A 25504-nucleotide genomic window follows, 5' to 3' on the forward strand; every position below is an offset into this window, starting at 1 on the left:
GGCCTAATGCCTTCACGGGACATCTCTTTTCACGATCTGCAGGTGACTTGGGGCCAACAGCCCTGAGATCACAGCCCGGGGAGGCTGGGTGGGAAGTCAGCAGAGCAGGAAGATGGGCCTCCCAGGGAGGGACAGAGGCCGCAGGTGTCCCCCAGCACCTGTCTTCTCCAGGCAGATGGGGCTGAAGACAAGGAATAGCTGGAAGCAGTGAAGAATTCAGCCCTAGAGACCTTCAGGCTCTTTCCCTGCCTGCCTGGACCCTCCGTGAGCGTTTAGTGAACATCTCACAGAATAAATGTGTTTGAAGGTCAGTCACACAGCTGACTGGTTTCACGCACATGATCTCCAAGGCCATGGAAGGGACGTGGTGCCACCACTGCTCAGAGCCCATGGTCAGCGGGCAGAATGACCAGCACATCTAGACGTGGGGCGTAGCCTCCATCCACCCCTGCCCGCGAGCAGCCCACCTGGCCACCTGGGCTCAGGGCTGTGTTCCGTTGTGCTGGCTCCCCTTCCCCCCCACGGCCCCCAAATCCACACTAAGTCAGAGCCCCAACATGGGGCCCACAGGCCACACTACCCTGCAGAACTGTTTGCTTTGTGATTTGAAAAAAAATCAGGAAATTTCCCATAAAAGCACGGATTTCCGTTTTCTCTTGAAAAGGTCAAAAGATCTGGCAATGTTGCCACGTGCCAGCTGGCCGGCCCGAGTCACAGCTGGCTGTCCGCCCGGAGCCTTCACTCCTGGCAGCTGCTGAGGGTGCACTGTCGCTCCAGGGCCACGCGGCTCACGTGGGCTGCCCGTGGCTGAGAGCCTGGGCGCCCCGCGTCGTGGGAGGCGAGTCTAAGGAATGAGCAACCATACTTCCAGCCGAGCCCAGGAGCTCCTGACCACCACCGTTTCCCGTGGTGAGCAGATGTGGCCTGGACGGCAGTGCCCGGACGGGGTTCCCCACACAGGGCTGGCCGATGCCCGCTGCTGGCTGTGGCCCGGGGCTGCTCGGATGGGCAGTGCACTCTGGGTCTGCCAAGGAGTCAGTCCTGACAACCAGCCCCGACGTCCCAGCACAGATTTGCTCACTCGGGGCACCGGCATCCACGGACCAGGTACAGAGCATGTGGCTGTGGCTTGGTCACTTCCAAGCCACAGAAATGCAGCGAGGGGACTAGCGCTGACCAGGAAGGTAAACCCGGGACGTCCTGCCTCCACCAGAAGCTCACAGCTCAGGGCGCTGCCGACGGAGCAAGCGCACCCGGGCAGCATCGGTGGGAAATTGTGGCCGAGGGCAGACAAGGCTGAGCTCCTCCACTGGAGACCCATCCCAAAGGTAAGAGTGCAATGACCAGAGCACCAAATGAGGGGACCATGGCACAGGACATCAGAGTATCCCCTTGACCCTAACCACTCCTCCCGCCACGTGCAGTGCAGAGCGCTGAATTTTCCTGTAAAAAAAGGAGAGCTGTGTCCGGGGTCCCGGGCAGCGCCTGCGTTACCTTGCCGCACACCGGGCATCCCGACGGCTCCTTCCTGTAGCGCACCAGGTTCTCGCTGCCGCCGGCCTCCACGTCTTCCCTCTTCACCCGCCGCACTCCTGAAACCCCCCGCCCGTGAGAGTCAGCACACACGGGACCTTCCTACATCAGCCGGGGTCACCTCCAGCTGACGGAGGACAGGGCTGCACACGAGCGGGGTCCCTCGTCCGTGATGCACCAGCACTACCGCCGCTCCGACACGGGGCCCAGGAGATGGGGCAGGCGGTCCACACTGCGGGCTCTGGAACCCGGGCCGCACCTGAAACTTGGAAATCCGAGGGCAGCAAGTGTCTCGTACCATGTAGAAGGGTCAGAACGAGCTACGGGCAAGGAAGGTACTTGTGATCCATTTCAAGGCTCAAGACAAGGGTGGGGTTCTGGGAGGCAGCTATGAGCAGGAGCGCGTTTTCATTAAAAAGATACTAGTGTTCATCCTTCAAATTAGAGCAGCCCAATTGGGATCAAGGTAAAAGGTGAGACGATAATAAAATCTTTATGGTTTTAAGGCACAACTCCTCATAACTGGGATCCAAACAGACTTAGAAGTTGTCAGGAATCGGGGAATCTCTGAATAAAAGGAAGAGAGAAGCTCCTTCTCATGGTCTCTCTCTATACCACTGACCCGTCCTCCTGGGACATTACTCCTAAACCGTGTGAATGCAGAGCTGGGCTCAAGAATGACCGGCAAGCTGGTCAGGAGGTAAATACGTCACTCTCCAAAAAGCTCCCAGCGGCGTAAAGCACACAGGCCTGATGCGGGTGTGGATTACGCTTCAGTATAGAGGCAAAAACCAACAGCCACACCGCATTCGCTCATTCCCAAAGAAGAGGATCTGAGATGAGTCAGCTGTAAAATGTTGTAAGATAAAGTAAGAGGCAGCCTGTGTATCTGTCAATCAGGAAACACCTGACTTCCGGCAGTAATGGCGGCACAGACGGGCCCGCCTAGGGCTTTATAACCGGGGTCCAGTTCAGCCAGCCCAGTGGGTGGGCACATGGCCGTCCTCACCGCACAGATGAGGAAATTGAAGCCCAGGAGTGTGACCAAGGCCACCCAGTCGCTAAGTGGACACCAGGCCCTACGTGCACCATCGGATCACACAGGGAAGTGGGTGCAGCTTATGAACCCACAAGAAGAAGGGACAGGTGACAAGGCAGGGTACAGAGGTGATGCAGGATGTGACCTGACTCCGGGCTTGTTTTAAAAGCCGTGATGACACGTGTACATGCACAGCTGTGTGCAATGGTGAGCCTTCTCACACAACTTTGGTTTCTGACTCTTTTTTTTTCCCCAACAAGCCTATACTTCATTTTCAATTCTTTGTAAGCTGATTTTTGACAAACTTTTATGAGAAGGTGCTCTGGTCAGTGAATGCTGCTTACAGAGGCTGGTTAGCAAGGGGGCAGTGGCTTTTAGGGTAAAAAACTAAAATTTCAGGATTACCAAAACTAAAATGCTGCTTTGCAAGAGGGTCTGTGAGAGCAGACTCTTTGAGAAAGCCCCCCAGGTGGGGTGGGCGCTCAGGACACACCTGCAGCCCAGGTCTCTCCCGTCTCCGGGATCCCCTGCCTTCCCGTGGGGGGCTGCCGCCTGCACGCAGGCCTCCCTCCTGTTCTACCTCTTGCTTCATCACGCTGCCTCCCCCCCATTACTCACCCCACTGACTCCACCTTTGTCCTGTGCAGGCCTCTTGTAAACCTACCACGTAGAAAGGCGGCCCCCCGGCACCCCAAGCCCACCGCAAACGGCGAGGGTCCTCAGGGGCCCCTCGGGAAGCAGAGGAGGAGAAATAAGGGGGACTCACGCCCCGACAGCCTCCACCAGGGATGCTCTGCTCCACTCACACGGCGGCAAGCACACCCCACGTGAAATTCCAAACACCGCTTTTTTCCTACGTTCACATGGAAAGCATTTTCTCACAATACTAAACTCTCTGAAAACAAATGCTTCTGGTGACTGGCAACACTCAGTCCTACAGAGTCGTGTTTTCCTAACCTCCCCGCTGTGGCGCGTCTGGGACCTTCCCATGTCCCACCATCACGTGATGCTGTAACCCCACCAGGACCTCTCGATGCCCAAGTCAACTCCCTGCAGGTGGCGCCGCCTCACCAACAGGTACCCACAGAAGCAGCGCGTAAGCCCCGCCCCCTTCCCCTGGGGCAAGTGCACTCACCTTCCAGGTGCCTCCTCTGGTGGTCCAGCATGACGTCCTTGCGGTAGAACATCTTGTTGCAGACTTCACAGGCGAACTTCTTGTCCCCGTGCTTCTTCTTGTGCTTGGAAAGGTTGCTGTTGGTGGAGAAGAATCTGAAACACATCTCACATTGGAACGTCTTGTCGTCTGTCGAGGAAGCAGGGAAACACACGGCGACTTTAGGTACGGGACACCGCGTGCAGGCTCAGCATCGTGGCCGGGGGACCGCAGGAGGCACAGGTGAGAGGCGGAGGCCGGAAACAGCACCACCTGAGCTGACGCAGCCCACCTGCCAGGCCAGGCCTGAGCAGCCTGCAGAGCAAACAGCTCCTCTCCTTCCTCTGCCAAGCCAAACCCAGCCCCCTCCCCGTGCCAGCCCCCTCCGCATGCCACACCTGGGGCTTCCTAGGCAGGAAAGCGGCCCCAGCCACAGCTGTCCTGGGCCCTCACCCCCAGACCCAGCCTGACCGCAGCCCCCGCCCCTGCTTCCCCCAGCCTCGGATGGGTGCCATCCTGCCCCCTCCCACGGCTCCCGGAAGCCCACCCACCACCTGCCCTCCACACGCTCCTCCCCCTTGCCCACACACATCCCCAGTTCCTCCCACCTGTAAACAGAACGGTCTTGCTCTTAGGACCCGTTTAGTAGACGTGTGCCTCACGGGCACCAAACACCCCTGCACATGCCCTCCCCCACCCGGAAGCCTCCAGAAATGCCCACATCCTGACGTCCTGGCCTCACCGCCAGTCCCTCCTCAGAGGCGGCCAAACTGCCCCATCAGGGCCTCTGACAGTCCCCACCCGCTCCCGCCCAGGGCATCCCCTCAGCTGTCCTACCCCTCCCCCCAGCCCAGGATGGGGGGGTCTGCTCCCTGCGAGCACAGGAGACGGGCCATCAGGGCACCTGTGTGGCCCGGGCACCTCTTCACTTGTCTGCCTTGGCCCCACCCACCTGGCCTCTGCCCCTGGTTTAGGGGGTCTCAGGGCCCCCACCCAGCGCCCTCCCCTCAGGTTTGTCCCCTCCCCCGCCGTGCCCACCCTGCTCCTGCCAGGACGCGTAACTGCCCAAGGGTCTGGCACTTAAACCAGCCCCAGAAGGCAGCCTCACTGCCCACCAGGAACCCTGTCCATGTCACCTGTGCAGGTGCGCATGACAAAGTGCACCCCCCACAGTGAGGACACGCCGGGTCACCCTCACTTCTGGGCCCCGGCTACAGCCCAATGACCACGTCCCATCATCCGTAAATGACTGCCGACGAATCCTGAGGCCAGAGGCAAAGGTTCATCCTCTACGATGGCCCTGACCGGGGTTCTCACTCTTTGCTGGAGGACGGCCCCCCACGTCCAGGAGCTCAGCCTGGGCGCTGCTGACACTTGGGCCGGATGGCTCTGGACAGGGGGGCGGGGGGGTCCTGTGCCCTGTGTGCTGAGCTGCAGCACTGGCCTCCACCACCAGATGCCGGCAGCACCCCCCCCCCCCCCCCACGGCAGCCGCTGCAACCCAGCCGGCTCCACGCTCCGTCCAGCGCCCCCGGGGGGCTCAGGCCTCAGCAGGTGACGCTGACGTGCGGCTCAGGCGGAGGCCCGGGGGTACCTGCACCATCCCCTGCACGTGTGTGTGTGTGTGTGTGTGTGTGTGTGTGTGTGTGTGTGTGTGTGCACGCGCGTGCAGTACGTGTGCCTCTCATGCACACACTTTCCTGCTTATGTGGTGGCTATGTAATATTCCACCCCGCTCATGTATCACAATTGACGTCATCATTTCTGATACTGTAGGTAATTTAGTGATCCTCAGTAAGGTAGTTTTTTTCCTGCTAGACTTCCTCAGCATGGATTCTCAGGAACGAGACCACCAGACACAAGGGCATCTGCCAACTTGCTTGTGAAGGGCCACCCCTTACAGTGCTGTTCCATCAGATGGCCCGAGACCCCGCCCACCCCTGGCCTGCTAAGCTGCACAGGTGAGCCCCCCTCCCGGGCAGCGGGCCCCACAAGACCAGGAACCCGCCAGCCGTGGAAGGTGCGGGGCGGCCCTTGGACTTCAGCTGCTTCTGAGTCCCTCCCGGCATATGGAGAGGACCCATGTCTAACCATTCCCGACGGCTCAGGTGTGGCCTCTGCGGGTGACAGCAGAGCTGGAGCAGCTGTCCGGGCCAGGCCAGGCTGTCACCACGGGTAGCTTTTCCTGCTGTGGCATCCACACGTCACCAGCTCAGGAATCCAGACAGGTGCTCAACGACAACCTTCTCCCACCCATAATTCTGCTGCCCTCGAGGTCTACACTCGCATTTTAACAAAACGCAGCAACTGAGAACAAACACATATTACGTAGTGTATGGTTAGGCCACTCAGGATGACTGTCCCCCGCTCTCTGCCCATCCCCGCTCGACCAGGGCCCGCCTCACCTCCACCTGCTCACGTGAACTGCTTGCCCTGTGCCCCGGCTGGGACAGTTCCAATCCTCAGGCCAGAAAGGCTCTGCCTGCTAAGTCATTAAAGGGAAACACCTGCCCTCGTGATGGTCATTAAGCCAAAGGGCGGGGAGGGGTGTGGCCCAGCCGCTGCTCCCGTGGTAACTGAAGAGCCAACCAGAGGTCAGTCCCCTATGAAGGGCAGCCTCCTCCTCCCTGCGAGGCGCGAGGACTGCCACGTGTGCTGCCTGCCGCCTGCATGTGACAGGTGTGCCTTCAGGACCTTTGTTTCGGACGGTAAGGTCCCCTGTCCAATAAACAGTTGATGTCTCTGTCGCTGCCTCCGGTCTTGGCTCTGATGAAGGCCGGGGAGGGCACAAGATCACCTGGAGGAGGGACAGGGGATTTCCAGGGAGCCTAGGGAACCCTGTCTCGCCCGGGGCCTGGATGCGACCCTCTGCTCTTCACCAGCTCCGTCGGGAAGGTCGAGGGCAGACGAGGGCCGTTTAGGTGAGTTACACCCCGGACAGGCCCCGCTGAGTGAAAGTGCGAGAAAAGTCCACCAGGCCCATCATTTCAGAGCTTCTCCCCGACACGGCACAAACCCCTGACTTAACGGCCTGTGAAAGACACACGCTCCCAAGGTGACGTCTATGAGAAAGGACAGCAGCACGTGAAGACTGTACTACACAAATGAGCTCAGTTCCCAGGCTTAATCCTTCGTTTTCTATCCAAGACGTCTAACCTTTGAAATCAGAGAGGAACTGCACTTCAATTCACTGCCGCTGTTCCTTCTACGTAATGACAAACACCTTTCTGTCGCAGCTCTGTGCTGACCCGTAGCGACTGCTGCTTTGCCTTCGTGCCTCCTGTTTCATTTGTGTCCAGAGAAATAAAAAGAGGACAACTTCTCCTCCTCGACCTCCCGCCGGCCTCACCAACACCTGAGACAGGGCCCGGGGCGGGGGGGTGCCCTCCACGCTGCCCTGCCCCCCACCCCCCACCGCCCTCGTGCAGAACTGGGTGTGGCCACACGGGGCGCCATCCCACCGCCGGGCAACAAGCGCAGCCGAGGCCCCTCTGACGGACGCTGCAGCATAAGACTGGTCTCCACCAGTTCCCCGGGCCTGGGGAACACCTGGACTGCAGATCGCAGGGGGTGCGGCACACTGGAAGTCCATCCGGAAGCTTCCGAGGCCACTTTATGCTGTGCCTGATGCTGCGGGGCAGCCGGAGCTCAGGTGAGACAAGATTCACCCGCCTGCCACTGAGAAGAGCCCCGCCGTGGGACCGAGGCTCCTGGATGGGGAAACCGGCCGTGGTTTCCAGCGGGAGCCCTCGAAGCAGAACAAGCAAATAAGCCAAAGAAAAGGGCGTGTCCGAGGCCGCAGGGGCCGGGGCCACCGGCAGGGAGGGGCGGCCGTTACTCAGGTGATGGGGTAAGGGTGCCCCGAGACGCGGGCGGCCGGCGCCTCAACGAGAACCAGCACAGAAACAGAGTGACCTGTGACACACACAGAGGGCTCGACAGGAAGGGGGTCCAGAATCAGAGGTTAATCAAAGGTCTCTAAGCCGACCGCCACTGGTACCCCCCGCCCAGCTGTGCGACGCTTCCCAGAAGAGGGGCTGAAAAGACAACAGCGACCTCCCCGTCCCCATCCTCCGTGGGTGGGAGTGGGGGCAGCACGCCTTCTCCCACGGGGCACAGGGAAAGAGCCGCGGGGACAGGACACAGGCCTCCTCCTGGACAGCTGTCCCCTGGCCGTCCACGGGGCTTGATATAGACCGCAGACGCCCACCAGCTGTGAGCTCGGCCAGACACAGGGCCCGAGACCCTCAGCCGGGCCCAGAGACCCGACCCGGCCACAGGCTGGTGCCAGCTTCAGCTGCGGGCGAGCAGACGAGGGTCCACGAGTGGGGACCGGGGACAGAGGCCGGCTCAGAGCAGAGCCAGTGTGTGTGAGGGAGCGGCAAGGCCCTCGCCTGGACGCGGGCAGGGCCCTCGGAGGGAGGAGGGCGGACGGCTGAGGGAGGTCCTGCCGACCACGAGGCAGAAGCCCACTCCTCCAGCCGGGACCCACCTCTTCCTGTACTTCTCACGGGGTCTCAGAATAACCCCCACACGGCCGCTCATCACCCTCGGTGAGCGTGAAACCCCCCGCTCCACCACTGTCTCAAATGTGGGCCAAAGATAGCTGCTTTTGAAGAATAATAGGATGTAAAATAAACACACTTTTAAATGAGACGTTTCCATCTGTGTCTGTTTCGAGTAACAGCTGCTTGAAAGCACGCGGAGGAGAGGGCACAGTTACAGGTGAGGTTGTGTGTTACACCCACGCGGCTCCCGCCCCGCGGGTACCTGGGCCTGGGCGCCGGGCGGGGCCACGCACCTGTCCTGCAGTTGTGAAACTCCAGCGCGCTCTGGATGCGGAAGGTCTTCTCGCAGGTGCCGCACCGGTACCTGTACTCGCCGTCGACCTGGTGGGAGGCGGGGCGGGAGGCAGGGCAGCTGGGACACCTCCCCGCAGGAAGCCGCTCCGGCAGCCGCCCCGTGGGTGTGGCTCACAGCCCCTTCCTGCTGCCCTCCCGCCCAGCTCAGAACGTGAGCCACGTCTGGCCATCCCACTGCCCCCGCAAGAGAAGCCCGCATCCAGTGACCTCGCTGCCTACGTGGGCCTCCCGCGCCTCCCCGAGCCCTGGCAGCACCTGGCCAGGCCCAGGGCCCACCTCAGCCCTCTGGCCCCCCCTCCCCACTCCCGTGACCCTTTCATCCACATCAAGGGTCTGCTTTCCTCCATCAGAGCCAGAGCGGCGGTCCTTCACCTACCTCGTTCCTGCTGTGCTTGTAAGAGACGTGCTGCTTCAGACTCTCCTTGCGGCTGAACAACTTGGCGCATTCCTCGCATTTAAACAGCTTGTCCCCTGAGGAACAACCCGTGACAAGCCGCGTCACTCCTCCAGGCGCACCGAGACCACGGTGCCCACCTGGGACGCGCCGCCCAGCCCTCGGGGCGGACGGCCGCCCGGCCCCGACGCCTGGGGGACTCACCGTGCGAGCGCACGTGTCTGCTCAGGTTGCTGCTGTTCTGGAAGACCTTGCTGCAGATGCTGCACTGGTAGACCCGCCTGTGCTCCCCCAGCTGCCGGACCAGCTTCCGCCTGATGCCGTGGCGGCTCGAAAGGACCAGGCTCCGCTTGAGGGTGATGGTGCCGCTCTGATGGTGGGGGAACCTGCGGGCCAGACGCACAAGCTGGTGAGACGGGTGCGAGATGGGGCTGGAGAGGAAAGTCCAAAGTTACAGTCATCCTGGAAAGAGCTCCTGTCAAATCTTCCTAGCCTGACACAAGAGCAGGGACGGTGCTCAGGTGTCCCCCCCAGCTTTGGGGCGTCTAGAACGGAGACACCCCGCATATACAGTGACGTCAGTCAGCTTTTCTGTACCAGCCACTCATCTCCCTGGGCGTTACCTCTGGCCACCAGGAAGCTTGGAGCTCAACTGGTGTGCTGACCAGAGTAACCATACCTGTTCTCTTTTTTTCACTTGCTTCTACCCTGTTTCATATTTTCCCTGAACCTGATTTCTCAAACTTCTTCCCCCTATGAAATGTGTTTCTAATGGTAAGTTACCGATAGCCTCTGGGCAATAAGATGGAGTATAGATAAAGTAGGTCACCTTCACCATTTCTGACACTGCTCTGCTCTGCTCTCTGTTTTTCCACAGCTTCCCGGACCCTACAGGACCAGGTGCATTTTGACACTGTGGGAGGCACTCCAAAAAGGGCTGCAAAAAAATACTGCCACCAGATACTCAACCTAAGGGCAACAAGTTACCTAAGGATAGTAACTAAAATACAAATATTTTCCTCGTTCATAAAAAGAAACAGAGCAGGGTGTTAAACATACAGAAGTTTAAACACAAACTTCTGTTGTAGCAGCATTCGTTCACAGCCGCCAAAAGGTGGCGGCAACACAAGTGCCCCGATGGAAGAGCGGATGCACGAAATGTGGTCCATCCACGACTATCGTTCTGCCTTAAAACGGAAGGGCCTTCTGACACCTGCTACGACACACACGAGCCTGGAGAGCGTTATGCTACGTGAAATACGCCAGTCACAGAAAGACAAATACCGTGTGAGGACACTTGTATGAGGTCCCTGGGGACACAAGTCCCTCCTGGAAGGCCTTCACAGAGGCAGAGAGCAGAACGGCGGGGGCCAGGGGCTGGGAGGGGGTGATGAGGAGTCGGTGTCTAACGCATGTGGAGGTTCCGTTTGGGGAAGATGGCAAAGTTCCGGAGATGGATGGAAGGTTGGTTGTACAATAATGCGAGTGTGTTTAGAACCGCGGATTACACACTTAAAAATGGTTAAGATGGTGAATTTCACACGATGTGTATTTTACTACACTAATAAATATTTTTAAGTTATTTTCACAGCAGATGCTCTATTAACCCGCTGAGCTCCAGAGTTCCTGCTGCTTCCCGAGCATGTGAGTTTCCTACAAGAAGTAAACCATCCCCTCATCAGGCCTTCCCTCCAGAGTGGAGCAGCCGCCGCGGTGCCTTCGCCCGCGCAGCCGGGCCCGCGGGCCGCTCCGGGACGTACTTTGGCACTGGGCTGGCGTCGCTGGGGGTGGTGGCCAGCTTCCCCAGAACCAGCTCCATGATCCTCTCGTCCGGCGACGTGGCCACAGGCTCGACCTCGGTCATGATGTCTGCCACTTGCTCTGCATGGAGGGGATGGGACAAGCTGTGTCACGGCCGGTGCCGGGGCTGGAACACAACCGACCCGAGACCAGAGGCCCAAGGGGCCACGATGGTCAGGCCAACGTCGCAGACACGGGTCACAAGATTGACACAGGGGAAAAAACCCAGCAATAATTTAGAGTCCACACATTGACTTGTAGATTAGAAAAGCAAAATGTTATTCTTAACTCAAAACTGGAGTTATAACCTGTGATCCTTTTTTAAAACCACAGAAGTGGACACTATTTCAATTCCTTTTCCTACCACCTAAAACCAAAACACTGATATATAGTGGGATTTTATAACTTACTGAATTCGTCCTGACAGAGATTTGGAAATATTAATTTTTATAATTACACGAGCCATCTTGAGTATGTTCAAAAGAAGATAATCATTTTGTACAAGAGTCAAGGATCACATACCCACAGTAACAGGGACCTAGGCCTGAACCTCTGGACAAATGAAATACCGGAAGACCACACGAAAAGAGTAGCCACTTCACCTACCATGATACGTCTTCCTAATGCAACTGACAATCCGTGAAATAACCACTTAACAAGCTTTTCACCTCTTTCTCGTCTTCTCTGCTTGTTTATAGAGAAGTACTGTCCAGGGGAAGTTCAAGCCTTCTCCTGAGAACATTACATGAAGGCTGCTCCTCTGAACTCTCTTTAATTCCGAGAAATAAGAATTTCTTCTCACTCTCGCAAAAGAAATCCTGGGCTACAGCAAAGAGCAAAAAGAAAGCCTGTGCAGTGGTCAGTAGTGGTCAGGAAGGTAGAGAGGGGCTCACTAGTGTCTGAGCATCACATCTGGACCCCACATGCGACACCTGCCAGGAATCCGCTGGCACCAGGCACTCCTGGCAGAGCCGCGTGGGGGCTGAGGGGACACGGCCCTGTGGGGACCCCACACCCGATAACAAGGGTCCAAGAGCCCTCCAAACTCAACGGAGGCTACCGTATCGTCAGGCAACGGCTTCAGCCATGGCCTGGAAACCAGCTGCACACCCGTCCGCAGGTGACGGGATAGCAGATGGGGGGGCATCCACACGACGGACCAACACAGCCCAGCAGCAGAGGGGAGGGAGCGGCCGGGACCCCAGTGCGGAGGCGTCTCCCCCACACACCACCTGGGAGACGCCGGGCACAGAAAGCCTGCCCAGCACGCAGAGCTCCCGTCCACCCGAGACAAGCAGGGAAGTGCCTGGGGGGATGGAAACGTTCTCTGTCCTGATAACGAGCTACACAGGTGGACCCGCCTATCAAGGTTCACACCGGCCCGCTCTCCCAGATGCACGTGAAAGAGCTGCTCCGGAGAGAGAGAGAAGGGCTTAGGTTTCCCCGCCATGTGGGCTCTGTGCCGAGTTTTCCTACCTGGCATGGAAGCAACATGGCCTCAGGTCCTTCCCACTCCCGTCACCCCTCCCCCAGGGCCAGCCCACCAGCTGGCCCCTCCCCCAGGATCGCCCCCACCTGCTGGCCCCTCCCCTAGGACCAGCCACCTGCTGGCCCCTCCCCCAGAACCAGCCCACCTACTGGCCCCTCCCCCAGGATCGCCCCCACCTGCTGGCTCCTCCCCCAGGTCCAGCCTCACCTGCTGGCTCCTCCCCCAGGACCAGCCCACCTGCTGGCCCCTCCCCCAAGATCGCCCCCACCTGCTGGCTCCTCCCCCAGGATCGCCCCCATCTGCTGGCTCCTCCCCCATGGCCAGCCCACCTGCTGGCCCCTCCCCCAGGTCCAGCCTCACCTGCTGGCTCTTTGCCGTCAACAATGACTAGAGGCTGCTCCGGTTTGGATGCTTTGGGCTTTCTGCCCCTTCGAGGCTTTTTCTTCTGCTCTCTGGCGGCACTGACACTCTTGGGAACGGTGGGAGGCTCTCCCCGGGGCGCGTCTGCTCCCTTCTCCGGAGCTGGCTCCTGCTGGCTGGTGGCGGGGACGCTTTTGGATTGTTCCAAGTGACCCAACAGGTGCTCTGCAGGACAGGGCAGCAAAGCACAAGGGGCGTCCACCCTCCACCTCCATTTTGTTTGTGTTTAGTTTTATTTGCTAACAGTGTGCCTGCTGCACAGGCAAGTAAACTTCACCTCCTCTGCTTCAGAAATAAAAGTATTCGCACGGCACCAAACACAGCCACCACTTAAAAAAGTCAATTAGGCGACAGAAGCAGGGCAGTTTTATAACACCACACAGTTACGTAAAAACTAAAAGCATGGGTACACATGCATGTGCAAAGAGAAACTGCGGAAGAACACACTAAGACAGTAATGTGGTCTCTATGGTGACCTTACAGGCAATTTTCACATTCTTCTTAAAGCTTATTTAAACTTTCTAATTTTTCTACAATGAATATATAATACAATTATTGTAAATGTAGCCTTTGAAGGGGAATATTGATAAATATTGAGTTCACAGTGAACAAAACTGTCTCTAAAAACACTGCATGAAAGCCAAAATCTTTGCTTTATTTTTAACAGGAAAAACCTCAAAGACCTCCCAAGGAGAGAGAACTGGGCCAAACACAGGAAACAGACAGGGCTGGCCACGCTCCCCGAATGAAGACAAGCTGGGCCCAGGCTGGCTGCAGGGCAGGACAGCAGCAAGAGGGCCGAGGCGTGACCCACGGGACAGGCGGGGGCGAGTGCCCTCAAGTGACCGTCAGCGCCCGCCTGCTCGTTCAGCGGAGGTCCCATTCTCCCCAGCAACAACCTCAACTGGCTGACACGGGCCTCAGTGTGAAGTGGCCGCTACGTTCCCATCTGTTCCACACTCAGGGCCACTGCGCAGGGCGTGTGCCCTCGAGGGGCCAGGTCTAGTGAGGGAAGGAAAGTTTTAACGCAAACAACGTTACGTGACATGTGTCATGGGAAAGGTTTGGAAGTTTGGCCACGTAGCAGAACAAGCTAACGACGAGGCCACCTGGCCGCAAGCGCTTGGAAAGGCTACAAAAAGAGAGACCACCCCCCACCCCAAGTTGAAATGCTCTGCTGAGCTTCAGAGAAAGAACACGAGATCCCTCGGTGCCAGACATACAGAGAACTTCAAGCCAAAGGACAGATCCCAGGAGGAGGCCTGGGAGACACAGGCTAAGAGCTGAGCTGCTCCTGCAAGGCCAGGGAACTCCCGTGTGTTCTGCCACATCCGGGGGGGCCGGCGTGGACGGGACAGCGCGCGTCGGAGTGAGCGCAACACGGGACTCGCTGGCGGCTGGCTGAGCGCTCGGCCCGCCCCTTACCGTTCAGCAGCTGCAGCTCGAGGAAGGTGGCCGAGCACACCTTGCACACCCACTGGCTGGGCTCCGCCTCCACCGTGGCGCTGTTCTCTGGGGCACCTGCAGCTTCAAAAGACGAGAGGGGGTGCTGGTCCCGCAGCTCCTCGCTCCCTGCAGCCCAGCGCCGGGCGCGCCTGCCCTCGCAGGAGGTGGCAATGACAGCGGTAACAGCTGCCACTGCTGGGGAGCAGGTCCCACGCTCCAGGCACGGCTCTCAGAGTTTTACCCACACGGACTTGTTCATGCCCGTGAAGGCCCCCATTTCGCGGATGAGGAAACTGGGCACGGAGAGCTGGAACCAGAACCTGACAGGGCTGTCACCAGTCACGGAAATGTGCCTCCTCCCAGAAGCCAGTCCGGTGGGACCGACTCTGCGCCCCCCACCCCCATATGACAAAGAAAAACAAAACAGCCCACATCGAATTCCCCAATCTCCCACTGGCTCGCGCGACAAGAAAGGGTGGAACCCACAGCAGCCAGGCCCGGCTCCTGCCCGGCGCCGCCCAACAGCGCCTTCTGCAGCGACAGCCATCCAGGGGGCAGCCACGTGTGCCGAGTGCCCCCGGGGACCTGGGCTTTCATGCTTATTGAACTTGAATTTAGGTTTAAACAGCCGCCCGGGGCAGGTGCTCGCTTTGGGGCCAGTGCCTCTAGCCCTCCCGGCACCCCCATGGGAGTCTGGGAGCGGAAGATGACCAGGGTGCATGGAACACAGAGGGAGGTCCTGGCTGTGCGGGCTCTTTTAAAAAAAGACAAAAAAAACTACCAATGCTCTTGCGAGACCTCAAAGTTGGGCATGTAATGGAGAAGAACCTTTGGCTTCTATTCCAAGTTCATTTCTAAAGGGATGCCTCCTATAAGCTTAAGGTATACATAATGGCCGTCTCGAGGAGCCCTGCCTCCCAGGTAACAAGCATGAAGCTACAATACCTCCGTTTAGCTCACAGGAACCATCCTGACGAAGCCCACCTGTGAGTAGTCGCAGGGAGGAAGAAAGTCACACATCCCCTCCGGAGGCAGACGGGAGCCAGGAAGTGTTTGACTTTACTCCCTCTGCTCTTAGTATAAAAGCGGCCTGAATTCTAAGTCAGGCACGGTGGTTCTTGGGGATGCTGGTCCGCCACCGTCCCGGTCTGCCGGCTTCTGAATAAAGTCACTCTTCCTCCCTAACACCTCGTCTCTGGATTTAGTGGCCACTCGTGAGGCAAGCAGCAGGAGCTTGGGCTCGGGAACGGGGACATTCTAAGTGCATGTTCGTTCGTGATCTCCTGCCCCAGGAAACTGATTTCTCTAAGCCCCTGGGCAGCCTGTCAGGGCTGGACGGGGGCCACCAGCCCTCACCGCCACCTCCACGCCCGCCTGTGTGGCCTGTGTTGACACTCAAGACCCACTGTGACACCCCGGGGCCCCTCACAAAGCAAGCCCCCCACACTGTGCGTGCACACGCACTCCACACCAGGGGAAGCACACCTCTCTCTGTGTCAAAAACTAGCCATCGGGACCTTCCTGGTGGCCCAGTGGTTCAGAATCCACCTGCCAATGCAGGGGACATGGGTTCGATCCCTGGTCGGGGGACTAAGATCCCACATGCTGCAGAGCAACTAAGCCCACGTGCTGCAACTACTGAGCCCGCGCGCTCTGGAGCCCATGCGCCACTAGAGAGAAGCCCTCGCGCTGCAACAAGGAGCCCGTGTGCTGCAACTAAGACCCGATGCTGCCAAAATTCAACAAATGTTTTAAAAAAAACTAGCGATAAGGTTACAAAGGATGGATGAAGAAGATGGAGACCACTGCTACAGCTGCTTGCAGGCATTTCTGAGTCTCCCTAAGAGGACAAGAAGGGAGACCTGCAAGAGCAATAGGGAAGGGTTGTTTATAAAACCACAGCAGAGAGGGTGGAGCGCGGGCAGCACGGAACAGGGTACAGTCTCAGACATGCCCGCGGCCCAGCCTCTGCCTCCTCCACACCCGCCTCCGGGAACTGGCCGGAGAGCGTCAGGAGGAGATCGGGGACAAACGGGGCAAAAGGGCCAAATTCCCGACCTCACTCAACTTCCCAAACACACATCTTCCTAAAGAGGGCAAAGCACTCTTGCACAAGGGCGTTTCAGAGGTTGAGGGGGGTTTAGAGGGAGGAAGACCCTCGGGAATAAAGGCAAATCCTTTCCGCGCGAATGAGCTGCTGTCTCCACCACAAGGCCAGCAATGGCGTTCACACCACCTGACCTGAGGCAGGAAACCCATCTCTTCAGCCCGGTGTCCTGACGCTAGGAGGACAGGACTAACCAGAAGCACCAGGCATGACGGCTGTCCTCCCACCCAGGGCAGTACTCTATTTTCCAAAAATTATCTGTAGAAGATAAGACTTTTTAAGAAAAAAATTAGCCAACAATCAGAAGACAATTCCTGATCCCAATCACTCACGCATTTGACAAAAGAGAAGCATCTACGCAAAGTGCAACAGTGGCTGGCGGTAGAGAGACGGGGAAAAGGCCCACACGGGACGGTCAGCAGAACGTGTAAGGAAGAGCAGTCACGTGGTCCACCAGCAAGCCCAGTCACGTGGTCACGTGTGCAGCAAGACCTCAACCACACAGAAGCGCACGGCTTTTTAAACGACAGAAAAGGCAGAACTTCAGGGACAGAGGGTAGAGGCTGGTCACCAGGGGGTTGGGGCAGAGCCGTACGAGGGAACCTTCTGGGGTGCTGAGAATGTCCCGTATCTTGATCGTGGTGGCGCTCATGCAACTGCAGACATGCGTCCAAGCTCTGAACTGCCACGTAAAATAGCTGTTCTCTTGTTTGTAAACGAGATGCCCGCAGTGCTGGTTTTTCAAAACTACTAGAAAATGCTAATCAAAAATGCCAAAAGTCATTAAGATGGTGATGTTACAGGTGATTTTAAAGTTCCCCAAATGTCATGAAATGTATTTAGGTTTCATCTTTTTCACTAGAAAAGTGATTTTGAAAATCTGACGCGGACAGCCGGCTCTGAACCCCATGTGCCTACCCACTGAGACCACTGGCTTCCCCGGCCTCCTCCTCCATCGGCCAGTGGGTCCAAGTGTGTGTAAAGAAGAGGAATCAACCTTAATGGGAGCTCAAGGAAAACATGTGATGAGAAGGTAAATCCGCTACCAGAAAACAAAAAACACAGATTAATTTTTTAAAGGAGTGTGTCACTGCTCCTTCGGGGGAAGGAGGTCCACTTCCCTCTATATTTAAAAGTCTACTCTGCCGACCTGCAACCTGGCTGGTTTCTATGACAAGGATGCATGTTTGAAGGAAATCCAAAGAAGAGACAGAGTTAAATTAATGAGCCTGAGCGGTTCTGATGCGTACCTAGGATTACAGATAACGTGTGGCCGGGCTGCTCCTTGCCCACAGGCCCCTCGTGACTTCCAGGACAGACTGGTGGTCCCTAAGGCCCTTCACCTTGCTCTGACCCACCCCCACCAGGCCAAAGGCGCAGCGCTGGCCACAGAGGCTGCACGTGGTCTCCCGGGGGTGTCCAGACCAGAGGCGGGATGGGAGCGGCCTCGTCTCCGCGGGGAGGGGTGAGGCCATCTCCCCCTTGTCAGTTCTGAGCATCACAGACGTGCGGAAAAGACGCGTCCCTGGGCTTCGAGGCCCCTCTTCACAGGTCTTGTTATCTGCTCAAGTGGCTGGGAAGCGGGTGCTCCGTAACTGTACCCCCAGCCACGCCTGCGGCTGGGTGAGGTTCCAAACACACACCTGAGGTCGCGCTGGGCCCCGGGCACCTGCGTGGGCTGCAGAAGCTCCGCTGTGCCAGGAGGGGACTCCAGAGAAGGGAAGGGGTGGGCGGGCTTCGGGGAAGGGGGTGGGAGGAGGCAGCACAGGGGTCCTGGGGCAGCTGCCACGTCCCTATTTTGCCAACCGGCGCTGACGCCTGGCAGCGATGTGGCCGTGGACACCGGGTGGCCCTCCTGGGTTGCCAGCAGCACTGCCAGGGCCAAGCGGTCACTCAGCAGAGGGCTCTCCCAGGAAGAAAAGAAACAAGGAACCCAACTAACCAACTAGTTGACAGCCGTCCATAACCTTCCCCACACGGCCAAGAAGTACCTGCCATTTGTCCCAAAACAGAAAGTGAAAAAAATCATAAAAATTATTCCTAAAACTTTAGGGTGCCTAAGTTGCTTATTTATTTCCCCAATTCAGGAACGAGTGTGACCACGCTGCTCGGCTGGTGTAACTATGAACAGCAGTGCCCTACGTTCTCAGAAGCCCAGAGGAGGAGCCCCAGCTACCCTAGTGTCCCGAACGGGAGCGCTCAGGACGCAATCAGCAGGCATGTATTGGACAACATGGCCCTGCGCTAATTTCATAAAGACGTGTGCTCTCAAACTCGGCCCCAGATTAAAGGGCCCTCCCGTAGGGAAAAAGCCAACAACACCTGGAACTCTGATGAGAGGCGACATTTGCACGGACTTTGACCTTGAGAGTCTTGAGGGGTGTGTGTGCCACCCCCAGGACACGACAAAGACAGCCTCTGACGGCCCACACCCCAACAAGGGTCTGGGCTGGTCCCAAGACACCCACGGGGAAAGGAATCCGGGACACGAGAAAACCAGGTCAGGGAGATCCTGGTGACCTTGGACAGCACCTAGGGAGTTGGCCTCATCCTGGTGCTTGAAAGCAGGGTGCCCTGTGGGTGCCTCCCAGGGAGCAGGGCCAGATACCCGGTTTTATCAAATCCTAGAGGGTGGGGCTAGAGCAGTCTGGTGAAAAACCAAGGGTCTCTCCAAATTCTTTTTGTCCCCTCTACTATCAAAATAAAGAAAGGCCCAGGCTTCCTAAGTGGCACAGTGGTTAAGAATCTGCCTACCAATGCAGGGGACATGGGTTCAATCCCTGCTCCAGGAAGATCTCACATGCCATGGAGCAACGGAGCCTGTATGCCACAACACAACTATTGAGCCCATGTGCTGCAACTACTGAAGCCCACGCGCCTAGAGCCCGTGCTCCGCAACAAGAGAAGCCACCGCAATGAGGAGCTGGCGCACCCCAACAAAGAGTAGCCCCCACTCACTGCAACTAAAAAAAAGCCCGCACACAGCAAAAAAGACCCACCACAGCCAATAAAATAAATTATTAAATAAATACATTTATAAAAAAATAAAATAAAATGAAAGAAAGGCCCATCAAGGCCAGTCTCCCTCTGCACATTCCCTGTGAAGATGCAAACCCTCTGCTGCCCCCAGACACCCAGGGCCAGCCCCAGGGCACCCCCAGGAGGCTCCACACGCCACCATCCCCCACCCAGCCTGCAGTGACTGGAGACAGGCCCTGGAAATTCATGTCTGCCTGGAACCTTTGGTAGGGTCTCTGCAGATGTAATCAAGATAAGATGGGTCAGACTGGATGAAGGTGGCCCTAAATCCAGTGACCAAGTCCTCATAAGGAGGGAACCCAGAGACACAGGCAGAGACCCAGGCAGGCGTGGGGTGAGGCAGCTACAAACAAGGGTGGTCGGAGGACTTCCCTCATGGTCCAATGGTTAAGACTTCGCCTTCCAGTGCAGGTGGGCCGTATGAAAGCCCTGCTCTCCCAGGTCACAGTGCCACATGTGAGCCACTGCACGTGGTCCCTCAAGGTCAGATGGAGAGGACGTGTGCCCAAAGGACCCACAACATGGGTAGAAAAGGTTTAAATTCACCGGCCCCCTTCAGGAGGTGATGCCCCAGACCCCGGGTCAGTGGGACACGCAGTTTGATTTGCTTTTCCAATACGATGTGGGTGAATCATCTGTGACTCCACCAGGTCTTTCTTTGACCACACACACACTCACATGCTACACACGCACACACCTGCATATACACACATGCACATGCTACACGCGCACACACCTGCATATGCACACATGCACATGCTACACACGCACACACCTGCGTATAAACACATGCACATGCTACACACGCACACACCTGCGTATACACACATGAACATGCTACACACGCACACACCTGCGTATACACACATGAACATGCTACACATGCACACACCTGCGTACACACATGCAATGCTAAACACGCACATGCTACACATGCACACACCTGCATACACACACACGCTACACATGCACACACCTGCATACACACACACAAACACGCTACACACGCACACACCTGTGTACACACACACACACCTGTGTATACACACACACATTACACACACACACCTGCATACACACACGCTACACAGGCACACACCTGCATAGACACACACGCACACGTTACACACGCACACACCTGCGTACACACACGCACACGCTACATGCGTGCACACCTGTGTACACACACACGCTACATGTGCACACACTCACATGCTACACGTGCACACACCTGCGTACACACACTCACATGATACACGTGCACACACCTGCATACACACACACACACATGCTGCACACGCACACACATGCACCTCTGGGAGGAGGCTGCTGGAAGGTGGCCAGCACCTGCGCCAGGTTCAAATCCTGATTCCTTCGCTCTCTGCACTGTGATTCCGAGCAGGTCCCTTAACCTCTCTGTGCTCCGTTCCCTCTGCCCAAACCAAGGGACCATAACCTGACCCCAGAGGACCGGCGGGTGAGTGACGCGTGGGAAGCCCCAAGGACAGAGCTGAGCAGTGACTGCGTCCGTCCGGGAACCCAGGCCCCCCGCAGAGCTGGGGCAGAACTGCCCACCAGCAAGCACTTGGCTTGGGGCGAGCTCCTCTCACGGTCCCTCAGCCCAGACATTCAACAAGCGGACAGACAGACCCACCACGTGGGTCAGGACCAACCCCCCAGCGCTCCCCACACCCGCCAGGCTGCCCGGCCTGACTCCTTTCACGAACACTGAGCTGCTGCGCGTGGCCAAGGGGCTGGGGTCCCCGTGGGGTGGGCGGGCAGGACCCCCACGTACCGTGGAGCCCGGGGCAGGCCTGCCTCAGCATGGGCTTGTCCATCCTCTTGGCATAGAAGGCCGCGTACCACACGCGCAGCTCCGTGCCCGGGGGGATGTCACGGGAGGTGGTGAAGTACACGTCGCTGCCGTGCTGGAAGGCCGTCAGGTTCTGGTGGCTGGGCTCTGCCGCCGGCCGCACCAGCATCATCCAGTTGCAGTCGTCCTCGTTGGAGGTGTCGAAGCACACGGGGTGCCCGTCCTTCTGGAACACCTGGGGGCGGGCGCGGCCCAACGAGGGTTATCCACCAGTGCGCGTGTCTGCGTGTGTGATGAGTGTGTGAGCGTGTGCTCTGGGCGAGCGTGTGGGTGTGCAGGGGGGCTGCTGAGGGGCCGGTCTGGACAGAGGCCAAACCGGGCTCTGGACGGGACTGTCTAAGCTTTCACGAGGGGGCGGGCAGAGGTGGACCCCTGAACGGGTCAGGCTGGTCACAGGCAAAAGGCCAGGTGTCACTGGGAGACCCGAGTTCTCTGCATGGCCCAGGTGGGAACTGGCAGGCCTAATTTCTACCTGCGGTCCAGGTGGGCACCTGGACGCGTGCGTTCTGCTCCTGTCCCAGGCTGCGCGAGGAAACCTGACGTCTGCTCCTAGGCCAGGAGTTAACAGGAGAGCTGAGTTCTCCGCATAGCTCAGCTGGGAGCTAGGACATCTGAGGTCTACTTGCGGTCCAGGTGCAGAACCTGGACACTCAACTTCTAATCAGTTTTCAAGCGGGCATGAAGGCGGCACCTGAGTTCTACTCCTGGCCCAGGTGCTTTCGGGACACCTGAGTGTTGGGCCTGGTGCAGGTGGCAATCAAGATGCCTGAGTTCTATTCCTATTCCAGACGTCGTCAGGACATCTGAACTGTATACCTGGGCCAGGTGTATCGGGACACCTGCGTTCTACACATGGCCCAGGTGGGAATTACGATGCCTGAGTTCTACTCATGGTCTGTCTGGGCATCAGGACACCTGAGTTCTTCTCCCGGCTCTGCTGCAAGTATGTTCACTGACTTTAGCAAAGTTCCTCGATCTTTACAAGCTGCGCTCTCACCTGCAGAGCAGCGCCATTGCTTCGTGGACTAAATGCAGGCAGGGACCAGGGCAGAAGCCGGAATATTTGGACGTTCAAGTAACCACATGGGACAGGGAGCTCCTGTCCCCTATTTTCTGATGTAATCATTGCTTCCTCGACATAGGAAGAACTCTCCCCCCTCCTGGGCTTTTTCCATAGGAGCTCCCCGCTGCTAAGCGCTGGAGGCCCCCTCTGAGGATGGAGCCCTCAGAAGCAAGGGGAGGGGGCAGAGGGAGCCGACAGGTGCCTGACGACCCCCAGCCAGTGCGGGGGCTGCTCCCGTGCCCTCCTGCCATGGGCATAAAGCTGCCCCCGGCATCCGGGTACCCAATGCTGAGCCAGTGCTGGAAACAACTCAATACCGGACAGACCTTCAGAATCTGAGTCACCGAAAGAAACCAAAACGGGCACAAAGGACTTTTTCAAAGGGGCCTCGGCCCCCCTCGGGCCCACAGCCATGACGCGCGCCGGCCCCAGGCCTCTTTACATCACTCTTGCACATAAAACAGCCTTTCTTTCCTTTCTTTCTTTGTAAACAAATCAAGCGCCCTTTCCTTTCTCTCCGCTGTGCTGAAGTCTGTCTGGTGAACTCAGTTCTCCAAGGACGGTCGAAACCCCGCGGTCACCTAGATCATCTGTCCTGAAACATGTGGGTCTCTGCTAAGGGTCTCCAGGGAAAGCTCACCTCCGGGAGTAACCGTTGCCCGACCAGCCTCTGTTCCTCTCTGTTTATTTCACAGGTGTTTCTGAAGGCTGGCTGCAGCCAGGCACATGCTGGGCACGGGGACAGAGCCGTGCCTGACACCTACGTCCCCCGCCTCACGGCACCTCCGTGGGTCTCACTTTACGTGATCCAAGCCCTCCCAGCCATTCCTTCCATTTTGTTTTTCTCAGTGTCACATAACAGCTGTCATTTCCCACTCTGTTGTGCTTTGCAGAGCTGCCAAATTTTGAACTGGCCTCTCATCACTGCCTCGACAAGACACCTTCCTTCCAAAAGAGCCTTGCAAAGTACCCTACGCTCTGCACCGGTGTGAAAGTACTGACGCACCCCTGCAAACAGCCACAGAAAGCCCCCCTCCTAGAGCCTGCACGGGGGGTCCACTCTTGCATATGTTCTAAAGACACTCTCTTTAGGGTTTTACCAAATACTAACTTAACTCTGATGCTCTTGTGATATAAAAACAAACTTAAAACAATCCAAACATTGTCCTGGAAAGTCAGACTACAGCGTGTAGAGCTGTTTCCGAGACACGTGTGAACCAGCGGAACTCGGCGGGCACGCCCCTCCCTCTGCACGAGGAAGGTCCCAAAACACGCGCTCCGCCGCCCCCACGGGCCCCGGCTTTCACCTTCAGGGGAAACGCGGACTCCTTCTCCCACTTGGCGACCCTCCGCGACTCAAACGGGCCGAACTGCGTGCGCTTGACGAGCTGGGTCACAGCAAACACTCCCTCAGCCCCGTCTTCCAGGCGTCTGATTTCCAGGTTGGAGGGAAGGGACGACCTAGAAATGGAGCGAAGCAAGAGACTCCCGGCCCTGCGTGCCCACCGGCCAATGGGCCACCCGCACCAGGGACAGGTGGTTAGGACGACAGGGAAGGTCGCTCTCACTGGCCCCCAGAGCCGGCGTGGAGGGGCGCTGACGCAAGGGGGAGGTTAAAATCCCCGGCCAGGAGACAGAGCCCATGTGTGTACGTGTGCACAGGCATACACACACACACACACACACCCACCCCCCAAGTGTGCACTTCGATCAAACAGAGAGGGAGGAGGACCACACAGAGACCACAATGAGGTGACACGTGGAAAGTACCACGGGAAAGACAAGCAGTGCCACGGCATTCCAAAGACCAGGAAAGGGTTTCCAGCCAGGCTGCACTGGGCTGGTTTCATCAAGGATGTGGCCTTTTCAAGTAAACTCGAGAATGTCAAGGATGGGGCACATGTGCCAGACGGGGAGGCATGCGGGCTGGGGCCCTGCGCGAGCCAAGGCCAGGCAAGCCTGACCCACGTCGGGAGTGGGGTGGACCCCCGGGACGCCTGGAGCACAGGCCCCTCACAGCAGCCAGCAGGAAGCTGTGCTGAGACAAGGGACCCATCACAGAGGGACCGATGGTTCCCACAGGACTTTTGTGGGCAACAGGAAACCACTGAAGGTTTTTGGAAGAAAGCGCATCCGATCGGTACTTTGGGCAAAAACAGTAATCTCTTTGCTCTGTGCAGGTAAGTCACAGTGAGGCAGAGTAAACAAAGACGCTGGGAAAACCAGCTGGGAGGCTTCTAGAAGCAGCACGGACGAGATAACTTTAGCGCCACCACGGGACAGGCCCTAAATCAGGTGGAATGATCCCAGCAACTTTCCAGGGGGCAGTTATTCTCTCCACTTTACAGCTGAGGCAAGCGAGGCGCGGAGAAGAGCATGTCTCAACCAGGTTCAAGCAGCTACTAACGGCAGACGGGGCTGTGCCCTGGGCAGCCCACGGGGGACACAGTCCGTCCTCCCCCAGGGACACGTGGACTAGCAGAGCCACGAGCCTCCCCAGCAGATCTGCAAGTGCTTGTCCAGAAGCTGCCACGGCTCTGCCTGGCTGCCCCCACTCACTGCCCAGGGCACGCACCCTCCCCCCCGCCCACAGCAGGCATTTGTCAGACGGCAGGCCAAGGGGGAGACTGAACAAGCAGACCTACAACCTTGGCCGTGGCCAACCAACGTACAAACCAACTCATCCCACCGGTGAACCAGGAACCAGATAAAAGCCTCTGCGACAGGAGCCTCAGCTCACGGTGGGATGGAGATCTTAGACGGCCTCAGACGCGAGGCCTCACCGAGGTCTGTCCTCCTCCTTCTTTTGCTGTTCCCTCCCTTTTTTTTTTTTTTGTATTTATTTATTTATTAGTTTTGGGGGGTGTACACCAAGTTCAATCATCTGTTTTTATACACATATCCCCGTATTCCCTCCCTCCCTTGACTCCCCCCCCACCCTCCCTCGAGTCCCCCCCACCCTCCCCGTCCCAGTCCTCTAAGGCATCTTCCATCCTCCCTCCCTTTTTGTAGACATGGGGGCCGCCAGGCTCGCGTCCCAGGTGACACGCCGACAACCCCATCGGACGGGCAGGACAGTAAAAACGGCTCGAGGCGGCCACTCACCTCGCCCTGCTTAACACGAAGGAGTCTTTGACCATGACCACCGGGCCCAGCTCGGGACATTCGGAGTCGTGGTACTGGCTGCAGTCTTCACACCCTGCAAACAGACATCCCGGCGTCAGAGGGGGCGTCCAGCGGGGAGGGAGATGCCCACAGGGCATCACGCGGCCTGGGGGTGACCGAC

The 25504-nt window shown here is 57.8% G+C and overlaps 1 protein-coding gene across 6 annotated transcripts in view; it reads right to left on the bottom strand.

Moving 5' to 3' along the window:
- Positions 1 to 25504, bottom strand: part of PRDM15 (PR/SET domain 15) — a 53812-nt gene that overhangs the window by 18054 nt on the left and 10254 nt on the right. For 3 of the 6 annotated variants that reach the window (XM_057697388.1, XM_057697390.1, XM_057697391.1), the window contains 11 exons: positions 25324 to 25417; positions 23526 to 23679; positions 21078 to 21330; positions 14116 to 14217; positions 12631 to 12855; positions 10742 to 10862; positions 9186 to 9367; positions 8964 to 9058; positions 8527 to 8614; positions 3708 to 3875; positions 1495 to 1592 (listed from right to left, as the gene is read on the bottom strand). In XM_057697388.1, coding sequence (XP_057553371.1) covers positions 1495 to 1592; positions 3708 to 3875; positions 8527 to 8614; positions 8964 to 9058; positions 9186 to 9367; positions 10742 to 10862; positions 12631 to 12855; positions 14116 to 14217; positions 21078 to 21330; positions 23526 to 23679; positions 25324 to 25417 — 1580 coding nt within the window. The remainder of the gene's footprint in view (positions 1 to 1494; positions 1593 to 3707; positions 3876 to 8526; positions 8615 to 8963; positions 9059 to 9185; positions 9368 to 10741; positions 10863 to 12630; positions 12856 to 14115; positions 14218 to 21077; positions 21331 to 23525; positions 23680 to 25323; positions 25418 to 25504) is intronic. The other 3 variants (XM_057697389.1, XM_057697392.1, XM_057697393.1) reach the window with 3 other exon arrangements.

Source organism: Hippopotamus amphibius, chromosome 10, assembly GCF_030028045.1.
Source record: "Hippopotamus amphibius kiboko isolate mHipAmp2 chromosome 10, mHipAmp2.hap2, whole genome shotgun sequence".
In the NCBI taxonomy this organism is placed as follows: domain Eukaryota; kingdom Metazoa; phylum Chordata; class Mammalia; order Artiodactyla; family Hippopotamidae; genus Hippopotamus; species Hippopotamus amphibius.